This window comes from Cyphellophora europaea (genome assembly GCF_000365145.1).
Source record: "Cyphellophora europaea CBS 101466 unplaced genomic scaffold supercont1.3, whole genome shotgun sequence".
In the NCBI taxonomy this organism is placed as follows: domain Eukaryota; kingdom Fungi; phylum Ascomycota; class Eurotiomycetes; order Chaetothyriales; family Cyphellophoraceae; genus Cyphellophora; species Cyphellophora europaea.
In genome coordinates, this window is record NW_008481809.1 from 1,691,670 (window position 1) to 1,713,405 (window position 21,736).

Sequence of the window (21,736 nt, forward strand, 5' to 3'; positions counted from 1 at the left end):
TGGATGCCCCTCAAAGCTGGAATGAATTTGCATACAGAGTCAAAATAGCTGCGAACGTACGGAATGAAAAGTGTTGACAAGAAGGAGACCTCCATACATTACCACAGCTCGCACACCGGTTCCTTCTTCCTGCACTGGAACGCCTCATTGAAGTCTCTCGAGTTTGCCATTGTACCCAGGATACGTGCCCACTTAGGTGCGTGCGGGTCTGTGTAAAGACGATTGATCGCTGTCTCCTTCCTTGTGGCACCGCACCACCAATTGGCATAGTTGACGAAGAAGAGTTGCTCCTGCGAGAAGTGGCTGAGACCAGGCAGGTCTTGGTTGGCCTTCTCCGCTGCACGCTTCTTCCAGGCACTGAATGCAGCAGCGACGCCGCCAGCGTCGGCAATGTTCTCGCCCAACGTCAGCTTGCCGTTGACATGGAGTGGTTTGCCTTCAGGACCATCAATGGTGTAATTACCGTACTGCTCTACGAAGCAGTCGGCACGCTTGGAAAATTCCTTGACAGTATTCTCAGTCCACCAATCGGTATAGTTGCCGTTCTGATCGTAGTGACGCCCAGTGGAGTCAAAGGCGTGAGAAAGCTCGTGACCAGAGACTGAACCGAAAGCCCCATAAGAGAGGTACTCAGGAACTTCGGCGTCGAAGACGGGGAATTGCATAATGCCGGCTGGGAAGACGATCTCGTTGCCCGGAGGGTTGTAGTATGCGTTGACCGTAGGAACAGTCATGTCCCACTGATTGCGGTCAACGGGCTTGCCATATGCAGCCCACTCTTTGACGACTTGATCGCGAGTCATTGAAACGACATTCTGAAAGAACGCATCTTTGCTGACTTCAACGTCCTTGTAGTACTTCTTCAACTTAGACGGATCCATGATCTCGGGGCTCTATTTGCGGGTTAGCTCAGCTCATGAGATTCACAACATGTACTGACCTTGGTGGGATAGCCGACCTTTTGGACGATGTTGTGGACTTTGTCGATGCCAAGCTCTTGTACTTCCTTCTCCATCCACTCAGTCTTCTTCAGCTTCTCGATAAATTCATTCTTGATATCGGAGACAATGCGATCGCCAAAGTCTTTAGCTTTCTCGGAGAAAGCCTTTTCAACAAAAAAACGAGACAGAATCCATCCCAGGCCATCGTCGACGTGGTCAACACATGTCCTCCAGCGCTCCTCCTCGGCATCAGCGTCCTTGCCAGCAAGGTAATTGTTCCACTTCTTCAGCGGCTTCAACACATCGGCTTCGATATAGGGGCCATATGCCTGAATGGCTTTCCAATAGAAATAGCCTCGCAAGGTATCGCGGTCGGTCTCGTCGATGATCCCAGCCAGCTTTTGGAGGTACTTTGGCGTCATATTGATGACACCACTAACCGAAGCGCCTTTCGGCAAGAGACCATTGATGATTCTCGAAATATGCAGCTTGGGCGTCAGAGCCTCAGCATCTTTGATCGACATTGGGTTGTAGTACTGAGTGACATCGTTCATGTCTTCCGCATCAGGCGACGCAGCAGCAAGCTTCTGTTCAAGTTGAATAACCTTTCGAGGAACGGGTTGGGATGTCAGGTGCATGTGCTGGAAGATCCTGCCAATGGTACCCTCGTAGAAGTCCAAAAGCTTCTCATCGTCATAGCGCTCCTTTGCGGGAAGACCAATTCTCCATGGCGCGGAGACAGCAATGATGACCTTGTCGGGGTTCTTGTCATCCGCTCCAGTCGAAGCCGTAGCGAGTGCAGTGATGCCATTTTCCGCAAGGTAGAGCACAGTGTTAGCGATATCTTCGCCGCTGGGGCACGGCTTGTCGACCTTGTAAAGGTCCTTGATCTGATCCAGTATCTGCACCAGAGGCGCGGTGCCGTCCTTCTTGATAGCGTCCTCGTTCAGACATGCGTTGTAGCCGTCCTGCAATTTCTTGAAGTTGGCAAGGTCGGCGGAATGCTCCTCGGCGGCCAGCTGTAGCGGGGAAAAGATAGAATGAGAAGAGTCCTCGGGGTAAGGCGCCTCAAGGATGTGTCGGAGCAGCATTTGCGAATTCTCTGACATGATGGTGCCGGTAAAAGCGTCCCCTTGGTCAGGTCGTAGATCGTGCCTCTCCTTCCAACCACCACAAACAAGTTCTTCGAAATCGGCGCACGGGTCCAGTTCCTTGTAGTCAGGCGACAAGTTATACAGCAACTCGCTAGCAGCATGCACGCAGGCCGGAGACATGCAGACATCTCCATCATTCATGCTCTCCACCGGAGTCCACGGTCGAAGTCTCCGGCCGCACGCCATTCTCAGACGCCCAGACAGACCAGGCAACAACAGGGTTAGGAGTATCGTGCCAGCCGCCAGCGTCCAGACCGCGGCACGCCTGCGCACCCGGCTGGGTTGGGGGCGAGCATCGAGCTCATGTTCAGATAGTAATTGCTCCTTCTCCTTCTCCATGATTGTTTGAAGACTCAGAGAAGGATGGCGAGGTCAGTTGGTGATGATGTTTGGGGTGAGACATGGGCGTTGTCCCAGCCTCCATCCTAAGCCAAATATAGATTGGCCTGCCACTAGCGTAGCCTTGTGGATTTGGGATGACGAGGCGAGGCTGAGTCTACGAACCTCGGTCCGCACCTTTCACTGCCTGCGCTTGCTCACCTCGAGATCAAGTGCAGAGTACTCTTTGCAGACGTACGAGGCTCTACTGACACGATGCTGCTCATAGGTCTCACCGGCTCGATCGCGACCGGCAAGTCCACAACAGCTGCCCTCCTTACATCCCCGCCATACTCCCTCCCCCTCATCGATGCAGATGTCCTAGCCCGCAAGGCCGTTGAGCCGGGCACGTGGGGCTACCGCAACATAGTAGCCACCTTTGGCCCATCGACTCCAGACTTGCTGCTTCCTGCTGATGATCCCCTGTCTGGCAGCAGTGAAAATGGGCCAGATGGCAAGGGTCGGCCGTTGAACCGCCCCGCACTTGGACGGCGTGTCTTTGGTAATTCAGAAGAACGAACTGCAGACCGCAAGAAATTGAACGGAATTGTACATCCAGCTGTTCGACTCTACATGCTAAGGAGTGTGTTGTACTACTATATCCGCGGACATTGGGCGGTGGTGCTCGACATTCCCCTGCTCTTCGAGTCCGGTCTCGACATCTTCTGCTCCACGACAATCGTGGTTGCTGTCTCAGATCCTAAGATACAGATGCAAAGATTGCGTCAACGGGATGAGCACTTGAGTGCTGAAGACGCGCAGAACAGAGTTGCCAGCCAAGTTGATGTACGTGAGAAGGCGAAGCGCGCGGAAATGAAAGGCGAGGGCCGGGGCTACGTCCTATACAATGACGGCGAGAAGGAGCACCTCGAACTACAGCTGGCGGATGTTCTGGCGAAGATTCGCAGCAGAAGTCCATGGTGGTGGAGCTGGGCTCTTCTGCTGTGTCCGCCTTTCATGGTGGGTGTGGCAAGCTGGGAAGTGCTGCTCGGCTGGTGGCGACGACGCAGGGCTCAAAAAGAGCGCGGTCATGAGCTACCAAAAGCCAAGCTTTGATCTATGCGGAGGTGTGTAAAACAAGAGTGCGGGAAAGCAGCAAGTTGCGTTCACGCCTTGGACGCTAGCTATATGAGAGATCTATTGTACACCATACGCGCTCTCTACTGTCCACATCAACCCTTCAGCTTAAGAATGTGTCAAACTCGGGATTAACCCAGCTAGGCTGTCCAACTTTCTGCCTGAGTTGCGGCCCATACTTTTGCAGCAGAGCGAACAGCGGCATGGCACCAAAGGCAGTGATGATGCCTTGAGCAGCAAAACACCATGTGAAGCCGGAGCCGGCTTGCCAAGGGGCAATGAAGAACTAACGCAGATTAGCAAACCATCATCGCCATGTTAGCTGTGTACTTACAGGATCGATGAACGCCGACAAGTTCAAGAACACGGCATAGAAGGTGACGACGCTCATGCTCTGCAACGGATAGGCGTCCACGAGATAAGTGGCCACAATCGTGTTACCCGTTTGGATACCAGCCGCGAATAAGAAGAAGGCCACCTGGCCCACCATCCAGTGATATGCTCTGTCCACACTGATGCCCCAGATGATCAGGCCGATACTGGTCAACAAGCCCGCAGGGTAGATCAACCACAGCCTCATCTCCGGGATTCTCACTCCGCCATTCCGCTTCGTCAGCCTAGCACAGATCATATCTGACAGGCTGCCGCCCAGAGCCACCTCTGCAAACAGTGTTCCGAGGAGCAGACCGATGAACAACAAGCCCTGGATCTGTGGCGAATAGTCGATGTAGGCGGCCGGTAGCATTGTGATGACCGACAAGATCCACCAATACCACAAATAGCAATATATTGCCACCGCAATCACCACGGGTGCAAATTTGAACATGAGCACGCACCTGATCAGTGCATCCCATGGCTTTGGGTGCTGCATTCCTGGAACCGGCTTCCAGTTGATGAACGGCAACATCTTGGTGCGCGGCAAGTTCACCACACTCGGGTCGCTGCGTCGACGCCCTACTTTCTCGAAGTCGGCGACCATCTGATCTCCGTCGCCCACCATGGGCATCTTGGTCAGCATATGGTTCCGCGGGTACAGCGTCTCCGGCATGAACGCCAGCTCCAAGAGAAACAGAACGCCAAACAAGATGACACAAAACCATTGAATCCAGGCCGCGGACACGATGTTGAGGAAGCCGCCGAATATTGGCCCGACCAGCAAACCGGTGTCGATCGCCAGCACCCACAGACCAATCTTCTGGCCACGCTCGTGTTCGAAGAACATGTCGTTGATGGCCGCCAACCCGACAGTCGAGGCAGGGCTGGTGCCCAGCCCTTGGAAAAATCTTGCCGCCATGTAGCCGCCATAGCCTTTGGCCTCTGCGGCGCCGATCGTGGCAGCGAAGGCCATGACGGTGCCGATCAGGAAGACGACACGCCGGCCGTAGATGTCAGCCAGGCTCGACCAGATCAGCGGGCCGACGGCCAGCCCCAATGCCGGAATGGCGACAGTCCAGTTGACTTGGGAGTAGGAGATGGCGTAGGTTTCTTGCAGGTCGGGGAAGGATGGGACCGTGGTCGTGGTGATGTACGTGAACATGAAATAGAAGAACATGATGACGGCGAGAATGCTGTGTTTCTGCAGGGATGTCCAGTTGAGGGGGTCCATCGGGTCGGCGGTAGGCTGTGGATGCAAGCGAATACCATCGCGGGCGACGATGGTGTCGACGCCGACAGGAGGCGGCGCGACGGAGCTGCGCTCCAGTTTCTCTTTGACGTCGGCCATGTTGGGCGGTATCCCAGCCTCCGTGTCAGTCGCGCCCGGCGGGGTGATGGGGCCTTTCTCGCTCAATTCGGCCATGTTTGAAAGATTTGCTGCTGGTCACTTGTTTGCACGGATCGAAGAAAGTACAAGTGCTGCAATGACGACTAGCTCGCGCTCGGCACATATGCACACAAACGACACGTGGAGGGAGGTACCCAGGTATTTGTGCCAGGCGCGGGAAAGTCGCGAGCCACAGGGATGACAAAACAGAGTGACAGCGTCAGATAAGACACTCGCAACCTCCACCGTCAGTGAATGAGCGATCCTCAAGGAAAAGAAAAAACTCAGAAGTGGCTTGATACTGAACGCTCTCGTCCGCGATAGTCTTCTAGCTTCCCCGAGATCAGATTTCATGCACGCCCATCGCAGGCGAGACTGTGGGCGAGACTCACACTATTGATGTTCCCAGGGGGGCCATAACGCGAAGTAGCCACCACGCGACTTCTAAACGGCCCCGAATACTATGGGTGAGAGATAAGGGGCGATGTCGTGGGTACCACAGGGCTGGTTTGGTGCCTCGAAAGGGTCAAGCGACGCACCGACGGCGACAACGGCGACTGGCTCGGCTGCCGGTAATCTTTTTGTTAGAGCACTTACAGAGTGGCTTATACGGTCATGACGGCGTGTCTACCGGGGTCCCAGATCGAACGTGCTGCTGTGGGTGGGTTGTGCAAGTGGAGATCGTCGAGAGGTCGAGATAAGGAATCGTCTTCTGTGATTGGAGGACGCCTACCTCACATTATCTGTGCTTCTGCCCAAGTTTCGATTTGGGTGAAATTCCATTACGTGTGAAGCCTGATGCTGCTTACATGCTCAGTATTGCGATCTCCGAAGCTGGATCTTCGGAGAAGAATGGCGTTGCTGGTGGACCATTTGTAAGGTGCATGGTGAGTCTCGGCAGCGACTAACATTCTATATGTCGAGTAGCATGAACTCGGATTCGTTTTCTCGGCAACGTTATTTTTGAGTGCACTTCTTTTACGTTGTGTTGAACCATTCTGCTAAACATGCGGCGTTATAGCACCTCGCTGTCTGGTGAGTGACATGGTAGGGCTCAATGCCTGGGAGAAAGGCTAATCAAGAATGGGCAGACGGCGAACGGAGGAGGTCTCTGGGTATTGTTGAAGAGACTGACAATGAACCAACGGAACAGACGTCGCTGTTGCCAAAATCCGCTCCGGAACGCGATGTCGAAGAGCAGGCTGCCGACATCCTTCCCGAGGATAAAACACCTACTACGAGACTTGTACTCCACGAATTTTGGGTACTGCTCAAAGGCTCTGTGCCGGTGATCTTGGCGTACACGCTGCAGAATTCGCTGCAGACCATTTCGATTTTGATAGTCGGTCGAGCGTCGCCACAGGATCTGTCCACGGCGGCCTTCTCTTACATGTTTGCCATGTGCTCAGCCTGGCTTGTTGGCATGGGTGGCTCAACCGCGCTAGACACTCTGGCTTCCTCGTCATTCACCGGCAGCAAGAACAAGCACGATCTTGGAGTTCTGTTGCAGCGGGGTTTCGTCGTACTCACATTGTTCTATATCCCTATCGCAATCTTATGGGCATCTTCCGAACCAGTCTTCAAGGCTCTTGGCCAGAGCGACCAGCTATCGAGAGACAGTGCCAAGTTTCTTACCTGCCTGATCCCGGGAGGACTTGGCTACATTTATTTCGAGACCATGAAGAAGTACCTTCAGGCACAAGAAATCATGAGGGCTGGGACTTATGTTCTGCTCATCACCTCACCTATCAGCGCGGCTTTGAACTACTTGTTCGTATATGTCGCGGGCTGGGGATTGTTCGCCGCTCCATTTGCTACCGGCATTGGCTACTGGCTGTCCTTCCTGGGCTTGATCCTCTATGCTCGCTTCGTGGCTGGAGGAGAATGTTGGGGAGGTTGGAGTCGCAAATGCTTCCAAAACTTGGGAGCCTTTGCCAAACTAGCCATTCTTGGCTTCTTCCATGTCGGCACAGAGTGGTGGGCATTCGAGATTGTCACGCTCGCAGCCGGCAAGCTGGGAGAGATCCCGCTTGCCTCCCAGAGTGTGGTTGCGACTGCAGATCAGGTCCTGAACACAATTCCGTTCGGCATCGGCGTTGCGACTAGTGCACGTGTTGGCAATATGCTAGGATCAAGGAACGCCAAAGGTGCCGCTCGATCTGCCAACACCGCGGCATGGCTCAGCATGTTCATGGGAGGGCTAGTGCTCGCTATCCTGATGGGCACGCGGAACCACTTCGCCAAGATCTTCAACGACGATGAGCGAGTGGTCAAGCTGACTGCGGAGGTCCTGCCCTACGTTGCGCTCTTCCAGATCGCCGACGGTCTCAATGGCAGCTGCGGTGGCTCTCTACGAGGCATGGGGCGCCAAGAGATCGGTGCGGCTGTGAACATTATCAGCTACTACTGCGGAGCCTTGCCGTTGGGCATCTGGCTCGCGTTCCATGGATGGGGCCTGCCCGGACTCTGGGTGGGTCAATGCATTGCGTTGTATATTGTCGGCATCTTGGAGTGGCTTATTGTGGCATGGAGCAACTGGGAGAAGCAAGTCGATAGGGCTTTTGCCCGGATGGACAGCGAGGCGCGAGATGGGACCGAGAACGGTGAAATAGAGTGACAAAAGGTACATATGACGTATAGTGGTAGCTTGGATGTATTACGAACAGTTTTGACTTCTTTCCACCCGCTGAGCAACGCGTCTCGTGTACAGCGCAGAATGGTGAACATACTGCTCGTGAACCAAGAAAAGCTCTTGGCTTCTATTTCAGGACTAGCGTGTAACCCTCGAAAGATGTCAGCAAAAACAGTTTGTAAACGCGAGTGGTGTTACTGATAAGGATCTGCACCATTCCTGCCAGATGATGCAAGCTCGAGCTCGATGACAGCAGGGTATTACTCTCTGTCTAATGCTCCACCGTGACTTGCGCAATGGTCCATGGACATCAGCGTTGTCTGGACCCGGCCATGCGGTCGACACACCGACTGCCATGCACTCCAGCAACGCCCGACTCCCCTGCCGCTTACGAGAGAGCTCGATAGCTGAGTCGGACCCGAACATGCTCACCCGGAGCAGGTGAAGCCTTACCTAACGGCACGCTGATCGTGTAGTCATTGCTGCAAGGAACCCGGAGGAAGCTACAGCTCCCCACTTAGAGCTGCGTAAACTGAGCTGCCCGCACCTCAGGTAGGATAACTTTTTATTCAGTCTGCGTTGCTGCTGCATCCCAAGTCCTCTTCACTCTTTCAGGTCTACACTCTTGAGGTCTACCTGCGACAATGTTGTTCAAGGCTCTCGTCACCGCAGCATGTGCTAGCTGTGCTATTGCACATGCGAACCATGATCAAACCCCAATTGAGGGGCCGCACCGCTCGTTGTGGTACAACACCCTCCCAGGTGATGGCGGCACTCAGGTATGCTTGTATTTCCGGCAGCTTCGTCAGTGACCTAACAGATACAGGCTGATTCCGTCTTCTCGGGCATCTCGACCTTTGGGCGCCTGCCTTACTGGCCATGCCTCGCCAGCGACAAAGAGAAATATGACATCGCATTCATAGGTACATGAGCTGCTGAGCAAGAGTCTGAAGCAAGGTCACTAACAGTCCCAGGTGCTCCGTTCGACACGGGAACGTCCTATCGCCCAGGAGCTCGCTTCGGCCCCAGCGGCATTCGTCAAGGTTCTAGACGCCTCAATCTCTAGTACGTCTATATGCAAGACCCACTGACTTACTCTTTGTTGTTTAAAGGCTCACGAAAACTCGGATTTAGCGGCGGGTACAATGTGTAAGTCCTCGAGCACTCTTTTCTGGTAGCGGTGCAAAGCTGATTCCACCAGTCCCATGGACGCCAATCCTTTTAATTTCTGGGGTAAGGTCCTCGACTGCGGCGACATTCCCGTGACCTCCTACGACAATGCCTACGCTCTACAGCAGATCGAAGAAGGACACCACACTCTGCTGACCCGCGCCCCGTACACCGCTGCGGCCGAGCCCGGCATCAGCAAGTCAGGCCGCACGCTCCCGCGCATCATCACGCTGGGTGGTGACCACACCATCACGCTCCCGCTCCTGCGCAGCATCAACCGCGCCTATGGTCCCATCAGTGTCATCCACTTCGACAGCCATTTGGACACATGGAAGCCCAAGGTCTTCGGTGGCGCACCCTCCAAGCAGGCGGCCATCAACCATGGAACGTACTTCTACTGGGCATCACAGGAAGGCTTGCTCGCCAACGACAGCAACATCCACGCTGGCATCCGCACTACCCTGTCCGGTCCAACCGACTATGAGAACGACGGCTACGTCGGCTTCACGCGCGTCGAGGCACGGGAGATTGATACCCTTGGCACCGAAGGCATCATCAAGAAGATCAAGGAACGTGTCGGCACCAAGAACCCCGTGTATCTGTCCATCGACATTGACACGCTTGACCCGGCCTTTGCGCCAGCAACCGGCACCCCGGAAACGGGTGGCTGGACGACAAGAGAGCTCCGAACCATCCTGCGGGGTCTGGAGGGTGTCAACATTGTGGCGGCGGATCTTGTCGAGGTGGCGCCGGCCTACGACACCAATGCGGAGCTGACCACGATGGCGGCCGCGGACGCGCTGTATGAGGTCATGACCGTCATGGTCAAGCGTGGACCGCTGAGCATCGATCACAGCGAGAAGAAGGAGGAAGAGGTTGGAAGGTTGAGGGCTGTGGACGGTGAAGGCTACGACAGACGCTATGTGGATGGCGGTGAGATGTGAGTCTCACATGCCGCTCCGCAATATCTCTGAGTCCAAGTAGGTGAGCATGACTGCGCAACAAGGCAGTAGTGGGCGTATCAGTGGATGAGATGAGGCACAGGGCTTGTCTTGGCAAGATTGTTCGTGCGCCATGGACTTGATTGCCGGTCCGTAGGCCGGTGGGATATTTCCCAGCCGAAAGGCCTTTGATCATCGAAAGACCACTGAAACGTCGCCGGCCAATCCATATTACGGACAAGTCTACTAGTCGGCCACTCAGGGGCAGAAATATAAAGCTTATCAAATCCACGTGGCTAAATCCCAATCCATTTCACGTGGGACCTACACCCAGGGTGCACAGCCGCTGTCCTCGTTACTTTGATCTACCTACTTGTTAGAGCAGGTGGGTCAGAAATCCATCAATCAAGGGAGGTAAATTCATCTCCTCCTGCTTTGACAGGCAGGTGGGTCCAAAGTAACGAGGACACCGGCTGTGCACTCAGGGTGTATAAGCTGACAGTACACCTCAAGCAACATGTAGCGATGCTTGCATGAGCTTAGATGACAGAAGAGCTTACACTGACACGAACCCACGGAGTAGTGCTTCTCTAACGGACGTTCTTAGCAGCAAACCGTTGGTGCTAGTATTATGCAACAATCCCCGCCACACCCAAAGCCTCCGCACACCTATCGATACTCTCCTGCTGGAGCGCAGCATAGAGTCCGAATTCATCCAAGGGTTGCCGACCAAGAGCAAGCTCGAACTCCCTTCGGTGGTCATCGTCCACCTGCTGCTGAGAATTGATCGCTACGCCGGTCAGATTTGAGCGGAAGATGCCCGCTGCCGACAAGGGCAGAAAGTCTTCGTAGGTCAGTGGCTCGAACTCGACCAGCTTGCTTGCCAGCAGGTCGTCGATCTCCAGACACTCCCCCGACGGAAACTTGTTCGACGCGGCCCGAGCACCTGATGTAGCAACCTTGTACCGCACGAAAATCAACCCTTGCTCGCGAAGCTGCGACCAGGTATCCGGAAAGGCCTTGAAAGCGCTGTGAACTGCAGCGTCAAAGCAAGTACCCGAGGTCTCTGCCTCCTGCGTCGCTTGTGCCAACAGCTGATCGTACAATTTGCGACCCTTGCGTGTCAGTGCTGCGCCACGCTGCTCGACCTCACCGAATCTCGCGGTGTGCGTGCCAGTGACCCCTGCCGCTGCGGTTGATTCAAACACGACACGCTCGTCCAACGCCTTGAAACTCGTCTGTCGGAGCAGGATCGGACAGGTGCGCACAGGGGGGCCCTCTATCCTCTCTTTGGCGGGTAAGCCACGCTGGACCATCTCGCTCTGCACGGCATCGATGTCGAGAGTCCTGGGTGTGAGATGATTGATGTGAGCGCTTGGGAAGCAGACGATGTCGGCGATGATGGGGTGTTCGCTTTTGAGTGCCCGGTACTCGTCGTAAGTCACCGTTGATCGGGACTGCCATCGGAAGATATGTAAGGCTTCTTCGAGCAACTCTGCGAATCCCTTGTTGGTGGTGAGCGAGCCGGTCTCGGCTCGATCGATGAGCTGCAGTAGGCGAGGACTGAAGAGACGACGCTGCTGGAGCACATTCTCTGCTTTCCGACGCAAAGCCTCGGGGACCATGTCTAGACGCAAGAGTGTGGTGAAGACCCTGAAGGGGTTATGCGCCAAAGACTCCTCTGATATTGGCCGGAAAGCTGTGGCGTGGAGAGGGAAGCCGACCGCGGTCAGGTCATAGTATCCGACTGGGTGCATTCCAAAAAGTGCAAAGAGTCGTGAAATGCTACGTAATTCTTGCTCTGTGCCCAGTCTGATGGCGCCGTGCCTCTCGATCTGATGCCTTGGTTCAATGTGCTGGACTGGGTGTTTTGAGCTTGCTAGTACTGATTGATCCACATCTCTGACGATGCTCACTAGGTCCTGGTATAGTGGCACCTCTTGCGCATACATAGCCGAGAGAGCCTCTGCGAACTTTGTGCGGGCGTCATCTTCGTTCCACCTACAATGAAGATTGTCAGCTGACAATGTTACTGATCAACCTATAGTTATTGTAAAATGGCCAATTTCGTGTTATCAGGTAAAGGAAATACGCCAGCAACATACTTGAAATGATCGCTTGCCATGTTGACTGGTGGGACTGTGCCAATAATATCCGTTTTGCTGTGTATCTGAAAATGTATACTTCAGCAACTATATTCGTCGGGTCTTCCAAGCAAGTGCACACCCCTCGGCCCTCCGCAGCCGTCCACGGTCCCTTTTGTGATATGTGTCTGTCTTCAGCATACCATCGTACTACAAGCGGACTTCGAACTACCGCGCCCTCCGACGCCGTCTCGGGTTCTACCGCTCAGCCTGAACTGATCATTTCTACAACATCTTCTCGGAATTTTCCGAGCCTAGCGGAAACCACCGGATATTGGCAACTGCTTACCGTACAGTGTACCACGGTGCCACAGGTTACAATTGAAGAGCGTTGACACTGACCTCAGGATGTGAAGCAACTGCATAGCAGGAAGTGTGGACGGCGTTAGCAGCGTGGACTCTGAGCGTTGAGTTGAGTTGCCACAGAAACGTCTAGGGCCGGTGATTCTTGATCTATAACTATTCGCCTGTGCACCGTACAAATTCCCTCCGTTGTCTTTCATTGCTATCACCTGGTCTTTCTACCAGTCTGGCACGTCGTCAACATTCTGCAAAAGTTGGACAAGGCCGTGCACATTGTGGTGTTGATGGTCAAGTGGGGCCCTCGACCTTGTCTCCAACCCCATCACGAAAGCTGTATGTCCTCTATCGCACCAACGTGCCTTGCTCGGCAGCCTTGATGTAATAGAAGTTTAACATCATGCCTACTAGTAGTTTGCATCAAGACGGTGAAAATCGGAATAACTCCGCAAGGTGATGTTGCCCTGCGGAATGAATCACATCACTCATCAAGCCAATCCAGCCCGTGCATCGGGGAGAGCAGCCGAAAGCCGAACGCGGTGACCCGCACTTAATTTCATGACTCGGATTATGCAGACTCAGCGTTCCCGAACGCCTCCCCGAGAAAATGCCTTGGGCGCTTGGATGCGCTTTTTGCTTTTTGCTGTGGCAGCGGAAAAACCCCATGTTGAATGTTCCGAGATTTTACTTTCTCATCCTGACACGCTTCCCCGTGAGTCCGTGACAGCGGTACACTAATGCTGGTCACTAGCGTTAGTTGCGAAGAAAGCTTGAGATCTGAAGCCGAACGCTCAACATCCACATGGCCAGGGTTTAATCACACTACAAATCGCGAGTTATCACCTTCGGCCGCCAACGGGCCTTGTGCCGTATCTGGATAAGCTCTCTTTTGAGTTTACCATGCTGTGTAACGTCGGCGGAGAGGACAAGCTCAGGTGGCAGGGGGTGGAAACTCAAGTGCTGCGTGTGGGAAAGTGGGGAGTGGGGCGGCGGGATGTGGAAGGTAGGTGGTGAGGGATTATAGACTGTGAACGAAGGGAAGATTAGTCGGGAGATATCGGTCGCTTTGGCTGTGAGCATCGAGAAATTGCGGGCTGCCGTCCGTCGCAATATAGGTGGTGAAGAAAAGTGTTGAAGACGCAGCCTTGGGCTGGTCCTGATACAATCAGTGATTATGCTCAACGCTTGGCTGGATGCTAGAATCCCATGCATGGTTGGGATACTGCTCATCGCTGTGAAGTAAAAAGTCCGCTCCCGAAAACGAAACATGTCACCAAAAGGCCGCTGACCATGTTGACCCATCATCCCCTATGCGCCTTTCTCTTGCCCTTCCCTTTCCCGCTCTGCGTACTATCTTCGCTGCTGCTCCTGCTTTCCAACGGCGGAAATTGCGACTCGTCCGCGGCCTCAAGCCTGCTTTGCTCTTCAGCGAGACTGAGCTGGAGAGCAAACTCCAGGTCATCGGCCTCCTTCTGTGTCTTGCTACCACTAGCGGCTGTATTCGTTTTTGCGGACCCCATCGTGCGCTTGACGCCCTTGGCATACCGGATCGGAATGCTGAGTGCCGGCTCGTCGATCTGCTGAGGCGGAAATGACGAAGATGCCACCTGCTCGCTATCTAGCAAGCTCAGCCGGAGCGCTTCCTCCAGTTCCGCATCCAAATCACCCGGATTGCTTGCGACCACTTGTTCAGCTTTGCTAGATGGATGTGGGCTGGCAATAGCGCTGCTGTCCTGGCTGGCCCGCTTGACTGCGTCGCTCTTGAGGCTCTCTTCGCTCAACATGGTCGCATATGCTAGAAGCTCTTCCTCACTGGCGTCTTCCCCGAGCAAAGTGGTGCCGAAGCGACCGCTGAGCCTCTCATGTGCCTTGCGTCGAGCGATCTTCTCGCGTTCCATCTCGATCTGCTCGTTGACGATATAATCCTTGAGCACGCCACGGCCGGTCGCAGTAACTTTGTGATCTGTTCCGCCGTCATTGCTACCTCGACCAGAACGCCGACTGAGTTGTCCACGTTTGCGACTCTTGTAGGCATCGGCGGCAGTGGAGCTATATGACCAATAGCGAAGATGGGTGCCGAGGGATACCATGCCACGTAAGATGGTTGGGTCTGGGTCCAAGACGATTGCGGCTGCAGCAAAGTAGTTGTGACCGACCCCTTGAGCCGAAGCATCGGCCTGGGCGATGCGGCGACGGGCGCGATCCGAAAAGCGAGAGTTGAGGGTGCGGATGGGCTCCAGAGTCGAGGTGAGCGGATCCCAGGCTTGCACAAGACCGTCGTTGCCCCCGTGCACAACATAGAGGGCAGTCAGGGCAATCGACGAGACTTCAGGTGACTTCGTGTGAATGGCACGCACAGGCGTCACGGTGTTGACGACGCCTACCGCTGGCGAGAGGCTAGCCCGTATGTTCCACAGCAGAACAGCGCCAGTCTTGGTGCCAACAGCCATGAACCGTGCCCGGTGGCCAGGCACATCTGACGACGCTGCAATTACTTGTCCTCGTCCCAATGGCGAAGCAATCGGCGATGAAGCACCGGAGACCGCAGACATTCCTAGTAATGGGTCTTCCATGGTTGCCAGACAGGCGAAGTCCGACTCGTCGATGGCCACAGTAGTGATCTGAACATTGCGCATTTCTCCAAGAGCGAAGCTTGAGGTGCGCCATTCAACTTGGAACTGTGTTGCGACGTCCTCCGTACTCGAGGTGCGTGAGCGTGGCACGCTCGGAGCCGGAGATGCAGAAGAAGCAGTAGCCACACCACCGAATATTGAAACGTGGGGGGCGGCTTGCCGTACGGTGGGCCATTTTTCGAGGTCATAATTGAGAGACAATTTTTGGCGATGGCGCGTGAAGCGCTTCACAGAGGCTGGGTCACCGGCCAGGCCGCGGTTGATGATAACGATCGATTCACAATCCCCACCAAAATCAACCAAGGCTTTGCGTTGCATGTCCCAACCATCACAAATGGCTCGGAAGTGCTTTGGCGGATACTGAATGTACTTCTCAACCTCCTTGGCTTCTGCAATTCTTTGCTCCTTATCAAGGGCTGTACGGTCGCCAGATATCCTGGGAGTGTAGCTACCATCAACGTCGGACGTGCTGAAAGGGTCAAGCTTCGCTTTTCTCCGAGTCTCTTCAACAAGAGCCCATTCTACGCTCCGGCCAGTACGCCAAGCCTCGCAGTCGATATCGGCAGCAGTAGTTTTGCCTTGAGGATCTGGACGTAACGGTGTCTCGGTCAGGTAATACACCTCGCCTAAAGCGTTGAGCGCAACAGCCCAAACGCGGCCGGCAGCAAGTTTGCGGGCGGAAGCGTGCTCGTCAACAATGATAGCAGTAATCGGAACGCCTGGAGAAAGAACCCACTTGGCCGTGGCTTCACCTTTAGTGTACCGGCGATCGTAGACAGGATTGTTTCCCAGCGCGTAGGCCGCGACGATACCATTTGAGAAACCGGCCAGCAATCCGAAAACACCAGTAGTCACTTTCAACACAGCTTCGGACTTGGCCATCCAAACTGATGTTACTGAGCACCCGATCATGGTCACTTCCGGGATACCAAGAGCGTGGTTGGCGCTGGACGAGGTTGGCAGAAAGCGCCCTCGCTGTTCATTAGAGGCAGTGTAGAACAACCGGCCACCCGGGCAACCTTCACCGTAGACTCGACCGTAGGGTTGGCTGACATCTAGCGAATTGGGTAAACCAACGACATCTCCCGGCCCAAGACCGTACTCGGCCTCACCGGCATAGAGATCCCCAAAATGGTGAAAGGCTTGATAGTCAGCTAGACCCCAATGGGCGATCTTGCCAGTCATTGGATCGCTGCTGGATACCAGACCTTGCTCGGCAGCGCCATGGATGAACAGCGGCTGCGTCTTGTTCAGACCTACGCCAAAGGTGGCATGCATGTGGCTAATGGGAAACATCAGACCTGATTGGTAAGTGGTGACTGCCGCATTGAGTCCCGCATTGGCCGAAGAGCGTGAGATACTTGGTTTCGGAACAGCGCGAATGGCAGGACGGCCTCTTCCCAAGGAACGGATGAGCCGAGTACGCAGAATGTACTCACTTCTCCAGGAGGCCAGGGCGCTTAGGCGAGTGAATGATCGTCGTTGGGACTTTTCAACATCGACTGCAAGTTTGGGTCCTGTAGCTAGGGCTTCCGCGGCGGGAAAGTAGCGAGCAAAAGCAATCCGCCACGCGGGGGGAGTGGTGACCAGCTTGTGGAATCGACGAGAGACAAGGCTCATGGACGATAGGGTTTCGGGTGGCAGATGAGAGAGGATGTGGGTCAAAACCTCTTGGGTAGGTTAGCAAAGTGAAGCTGGACTTGAGAAAATCCGTACCATTGGGAAACTCTTCGATGGCGACACCATTTTGATTGTGCTTGCTTGGAACAATCTCAAAGATCATGTCACCAGTTCGCTTCTTCGGCTTTGTGTGCCTGCGCTCATATTCATCGATACGACTGCCAGGAGAACTTGAATACGACGAGTCATCACGACTACTCAGCCGTCGCAGATCGCGTTGTCGACCACGAGACGTACCCCCTGAAGAGACGGAGAGGGCATCGCAGTCGTCTTGATGCATGAAGCCTGGCTCAGTGGTGCCTGGGTAGAGGCGACCAGAGGCCGGCTGGGGATGTTCTTGAAGTCCATGATTTCGGGAGTAGAAAAGATCGTGGGAAAGCTCTACTGAAGACGCGTCTTGTAAGGATTGAGTAGGGGCAGGTTGCATAAAATGGTCGGAGAGGATTCTAGGGCGCTCGTGGAGACTGAGATTGCGAATGTCTCAGTCTTGTGTGGGGAGGAAGTGGCCCTGCGTTCTGTTAATCGTTGGTAGTGATAGCGATGGATGTACTGTAGTCGCGATGGCTCAGGATGTTGTCGACCAAATCCTTTGAGGCAACGAAGTACGCAGAAGATGCGCAATCTCGCTGCATCTTCGGCAGAACCCGGGAGCAGTTTCTGTGCCAAGCCATTATCACGTGACAGCACGTGATTTGATGTCTTGGTTCGCTAGTTGGAAATTCTTCTCCTTTTGATGCCTCAACTTGCATAGCACCCGTATAGTTTTCATGAAAGCTCGACTCCAGCCCTGTCAGGACTCACACAGCTGTTGAAAAGATTCCGCCGCTGAACCTGTTCGGGCTAAAGGACAACTGCCGAACACGACTGCCTGCGTTCTAAGGTCTCTTTCTCGGCGGACGCCATATCAGGTGGATTCCCCAACAAGAATCATGCGGGCCAGAACCTTGGCGCATGCCAAGCTCCTCGATACCAGATTCTCGGTACGAAGTGAGAGATACACACATCCGAGTCCTGGCGGACGTCTCAGCTCTCGCTACACGCCACTCGCACAGAGTTTACGGTGAAGAAATTAAAGTTTTTGCTGCACCCCTTTGCTGCGGACCACACGGGTGGGAATTCGCATTTCTGGGATTTGAGCAGTGTCGTTAAGTATTGAGTCAAGGACGCATGCAATACGACGTTGATGGCCACGTGACTGGTGTAGGGATAGCAGCGCATGGGTCCAGTGACAGATTGTCGTATCGTGAGGGAATTCGGTTTCTCTAGAACATCTCCATCTTCAGAATCGGTCGACGAGCATGACCGCCACTTTTGTCCAGCCCTTAAAAAAGAGTTCGTGGGCCTCTTCTCCACTTTACGAACACCAACGTGCGGTTGTGGGGCTCCGAATCGGCGGACGCGGACACTGACCTCGAGCCGTTGCTTAGCAGCGCGATTAGCTCACCGAACGATTTACATCGAACGATTGACATATTGTGTAGTGATCAAATCGGTACGCTCCGTCCACTGGGTCTCTGCATCGTCTTTGCATCTACACCTCGCCGTTGGCGACCCCGCGGCATGTGCACCGCTACCCGCTCTACCCGTGGGTATCATGACAGCATTCCCGGGCCGTGGACGATCAGGGTCGCGGACACGCCGCCTTCGCATAACAGATTCCGATCCAATGGGAGCAAGTCGTCGACGCCTTGACAGACCTCTGTACTAAGCAATGGTCGGTACGACGCCGCCGGCGATATTCTATGGACACCATCCCTAGTCCGGAAATGACCCACAGCTAGGGATGTGTCTCGGAGGCGGCTGCTTTGGCTTAGTCTACGATGTTGGCTTTCTTTGACTGCCCGAGAAAGGCGAGGGGCAGTACGCCACACATGACGGTCGCGACTCGCACGCTACACCGATTATAACCCTGCTTGAGGCACTTGATCCGAGAATGAGGTCAAACACTATAAGCGATGTACCTGACGTTAAGTAACCAATCGGCCCCTACGCTTGGCGGCTCCCGGATTGGGTGTTACGATGATCTCGACCCTGTTCAGCCCCACTCGCCGTATGTGCCGCTTCGCCCGACCTTTCTACGAGAGGATATCTCAACTCCACCCTTCTCTTTTCGGTCCAGCTGGAATGCCCTACGATTTGAGACAATCAGAAGCAAACTAGAACAATTCTTCAGTTCTTCATCCGTCTAAGCGAGGTCTTATTTTAATCATGGCTTGTTACGACCTTCGAGCGCTCCCTAATCTTCAGTTCGATGAGGAACCGCAAAGCTACCTAGTTCCCACATCCTTCTACCTCCAGTGCTGCTTGCCCTACTCCATGGATGCGGAACCGTTTACACATCGTCCCAAGCAGGCGCAACCACCAGTCCATCGCAGAAAGCAGTTCACCAGCTGCGATGCGTGTCGCAAGAACCGCCGTGCCTGCGACGCCGTTACTCTAGGAGTCGATCCGCTCCAGGCTTCTGCTGGCCCTGCATGTTCCGCTTGCAAGAAGGCTGGTAGAAACTGCACTTTCGAATGGCTCAAGGGCCTTCCAGACACTTCGCTGCCGCGGTCCTTGAAACGGAGGAAGGCCTCCGCTCCTGTGGCCCCGCTCGTTGCTTCGAGCCAAGTCGATGCGAGCTCTGATGGCAGCGACGAGTCGCCAACTATCCCACCAGACTCGTCAGCTGATCAGACTTGGATCCAACCGCCAGCGCCCACTTTTCATCAAGCGACCCACCTTCGGCAAGATGATGGCCGCTCTTTCGCTCAACAACCTGCCAACCCACACCTGGCGTCTTTTGCCGCAAACAGCCACAACAATTGGCACAACCCTGCATTTCCTCTGGCGAATACGACACAGTTCCCCGACAACGACTTGTCTAATCAGCCCACTGATTGGTCCAGCAATCTTGTACCCCACGTGCCGAATCAGACCTGGCACGCGTCTTTCCACCCTCATCTACAACACCCACGTCCTATCCCCGGCTCAACTCAGCATACGGCTCGTCCAAAGCTCGAGGATACCGAATCTGACTCAATACACAGCAAGCCCACTGCGTCCGGACGACGTATCGAATATCCCTCACCCGCCCTCGACGATGAATTGGCGCAAGCCACCAGTAAGCGCCACATTTCCAGTCAGCTAGTCAAAATCTACAGCGGTAGCCTGGAGCATGCCCTGCGCTGTTGGACAACCGAAGAGCATTCGCCATGGGGTTATGCGAGCAGTGCCTCATTCTCCCGTCACAGGTCTTCTTCAGACTCGCCACCAAGCTATCTGCGAAGAATTAAGTTTCTAGACCAGATCTCGCAGCCACTTCGTGGAAAAAACCTATCAATCGAGGAAGCAAAGTTGGCCTCTACATCGCTCAAGCTTGCCATCATGTCCTTCGCAAGTCAATGGACACGTATCTCACCATCCGCCGAACGACAATCCCCGTCCAGTCCTTTTGATGCTCTGTCGGATGATTCTGTTGATCTTGGATTTGAACGGCTGATGCAACAAAGCCTCTGGCATGAGGCGCGCCGCTACGTGAAAGCCTGCGCTTCCATCAACACTTTTCATTCAATATTTGCACAGATGGTCTTTGCACTGGTCCAGCGACCGCATCTTCCAGCGCACGAAACCGCGGCGTTGTCCGACGATCCTACCACTTCTCCTCCCCTGGGCACCATGCAACCGGATGAAGAACGACCCACCTATCTTGAACAGGCCTTGCGGCATCTACTGGAGTGGCGCAGACACATGCGCAAAATAATATCTGCCCCAGTTCAGAGTGGTTCCGAAAGAAAGATCGCCGAATATCAACTATCCTTGCAACAAACTGCAAATCAAATGCAAGAGCCATTTGAAGCCATTTTCTGGCTAGGTATCATGTGTGATACTACGTCTGCTGCGTTGAACGAGCGGCCGGTCGTCATTTCTGATGATGATCTGCTTCCCGTGCCTCAAGCAAGCATCTTGCCACCTGTGGAGTATGCCCCTTTTCCGGGAGAAACGGGGAGCGACAGTGATTCAGAGACATCGCACAGTCGAGACGATCCCAACACGTCTTCCCGGTCAAGCGGCCCTGCGCCCACCAATGTTTGGGATATTGACGCAATGCGCCATCGTCCTCGTCTGTCAGCTCCTACTAGTGCCGAGGCAATTCTTAAGGAAGGCATCCAACCAAAGGTTCTACTATGGCGAAAACTTGGTGCCCTCAAGAAATTGATGAAGCATCCTCAGGACCAGCGCGTCATGGAGCAGCATATTGGTAGTACACTTCAGGCGGCCGAATTCTGGAAAAGCACTTACGGGCCATTTATGCAACAGTGCATCAACACCCACCATCAACTCTCTTTCAATGTGCAATCCTGGTATATCATTCTGGCTGGACACTTCCATTTGGCATGTTTGTTAGTCGCAGACTGTATCGATCACATCGACAACCAAGGTTGGTCGCTAGAAGGACCTCGAGCTGCACGCCAGTCTTCCTATACGACATTGAAACTGGCTCAAGTTAGCGCCTACAGCGTTGCCGATATAGCCGCAGTCTCGACCTCTACTCATCCAATGGACACGTCAAGCTTCGGCTCAGATAGACTACTCCACGATGCCATCAGCTCATCAGCACTGCTAAGTGAACCTTGGACTGATGTCCTTACTGAGTCTTTCTCCAAGACATTCCAGAAAATGTATACTTGGCTCTCCTGCTGGAAAGGAAGACCAACCATTTTTGTCAATACCAACGAGCTGAGTTGGCTGGGAAGCAACACAGATGCATCCGACCTTGCCATGAAGTGTGCGGCGTGTGTTGATGCTCTGGATGTCCTGGGTCGCAAATCAGATCAAGCTGCTTCCCTCGCAAGGTCGATACGAAGCCAGCTGGAAGGGTTCACAAGGGTGTGAAAACCACGAAACGCCGTAACGACATCCTAACTTTCTTTTTAAATCTTCC

The 21,736-nt window shown here is 54.2% G+C and overlaps 8 protein-coding genes across 8 annotated transcripts; 4 read left to right on the top strand and 4 right to left on the bottom strand.

Moving 5' to 3' along the window:
- Positions 1-98: 98 nt before the first annotated feature.
- Positions 99-2,434, bottom strand: HMPREF1541_03539 (uncharacterized protein; the record flags this gene model as incomplete). The annotated part of the gene is made up of 2 exons (XM_008717890.1): positions 99-893; positions 941-2,434. 2 exons carry the CDS (start codon positions 2,432-2,434, stop codon positions 99-101), a joined length of 2,289 nt encoding a protein of 762 aa, XP_008716112.1.
- Positions 2,435-2,689: 255 nt separating this feature from the next.
- HMPREF1541_03540 (dephospho-CoA kinase) lies at positions 2,690-3,529 on the top strand (the record flags this gene model as incomplete). Its single annotated transcript, XM_008717891.1, has 1 exon — positions 2,690-3,529. One exon carries the CDS (start codon positions 2,690-2,692, stop codon positions 3,527-3,529), a length of 840 nt encoding a protein of 279 aa, XP_008716113.1.
- Positions 3,530-3,653: 124 nt separating this feature from the next.
- HMPREF1541_03541 (uncharacterized protein) lies at positions 3,654-5,348 on the bottom strand (the record flags this gene model as incomplete). Its single annotated transcript, XM_008717892.1, has 2 exons — positions 3,654-3,836; positions 3,885-5,348. 2 exons carry the CDS (start codon positions 5,346-5,348, stop codon positions 3,654-3,656), a joined length of 1,647 nt encoding a protein of 548 aa, XP_008716114.1.
- A 1,021-nt stretch (positions 5,349-6,369) lies between these two features.
- HMPREF1541_03542 (uncharacterized protein) lies at positions 6,370-7,929 on the top strand (the record flags this gene model as incomplete). The annotated part of the gene is made up of 1 exon (XM_008717893.1): positions 6,370-7,929. The coding sequence occupies one exon, from the start codon at positions 6,370-6,372 to the stop codon at positions 7,927-7,929; it is 1,560 nt and encodes a 519-aa protein (XP_008716115.1).
- A 659-nt stretch (positions 7,930-8,588) lies between these two features.
- Positions 8,589-10,058, top strand: HMPREF1541_03543 (agmatinase; the record flags this gene model as incomplete). The annotated part of the gene is made up of 5 exons (XM_008717894.1): positions 8,589-8,723; positions 8,771-8,867; positions 8,919-9,009; positions 9,079-9,093; positions 9,146-10,058. The coding sequence occupies 5 exons, from the start codon at positions 8,589-8,591 to the stop codon at positions 10,056-10,058; spliced, it is 1,251 nt and encodes a 416-aa protein (XP_008716116.1).
- A 626-nt stretch (positions 10,059-10,684) lies between these two features.
- On the bottom strand, positions 10,685-12,180 carry HMPREF1541_03544 (uncharacterized protein; the record flags this gene model as incomplete). The annotated part of the gene is made up of 2 exons (XM_008717895.1): positions 10,685-12,056; positions 12,161-12,180. 2 exons carry the CDS (start codon positions 12,178-12,180, stop codon positions 10,685-10,687), a joined length of 1,392 nt encoding a protein of 463 aa, XP_008716117.1.
- A 1,620-nt stretch (positions 12,181-13,800) lies between these two features.
- HMPREF1541_03545 (uncharacterized protein) lies at positions 13,801-17,092 on the bottom strand (the record flags this gene model as incomplete). Its single annotated transcript, XM_008717896.1, has 2 exons — positions 13,801-16,802; positions 16,849-17,092. 2 exons carry the CDS (start codon positions 17,090-17,092, stop codon positions 13,801-13,803), a joined length of 3,246 nt encoding a protein of 1,081 aa, XP_008716118.1.
- A 1,928-nt stretch (positions 17,093-19,020) lies between these two features.
- On the top strand, positions 19,021-21,687 carry HMPREF1541_03546 (uncharacterized protein; the record flags this gene model as incomplete). The annotated part of the gene is made up of 1 exon (XM_008717897.1): positions 19,021-21,687. One exon carries the CDS (start codon positions 19,021-19,023, stop codon positions 21,685-21,687), a length of 2,667 nt encoding a protein of 888 aa, XP_008716119.1.
- Positions 21,688-21,736: the final 49 nt, after the last annotated feature.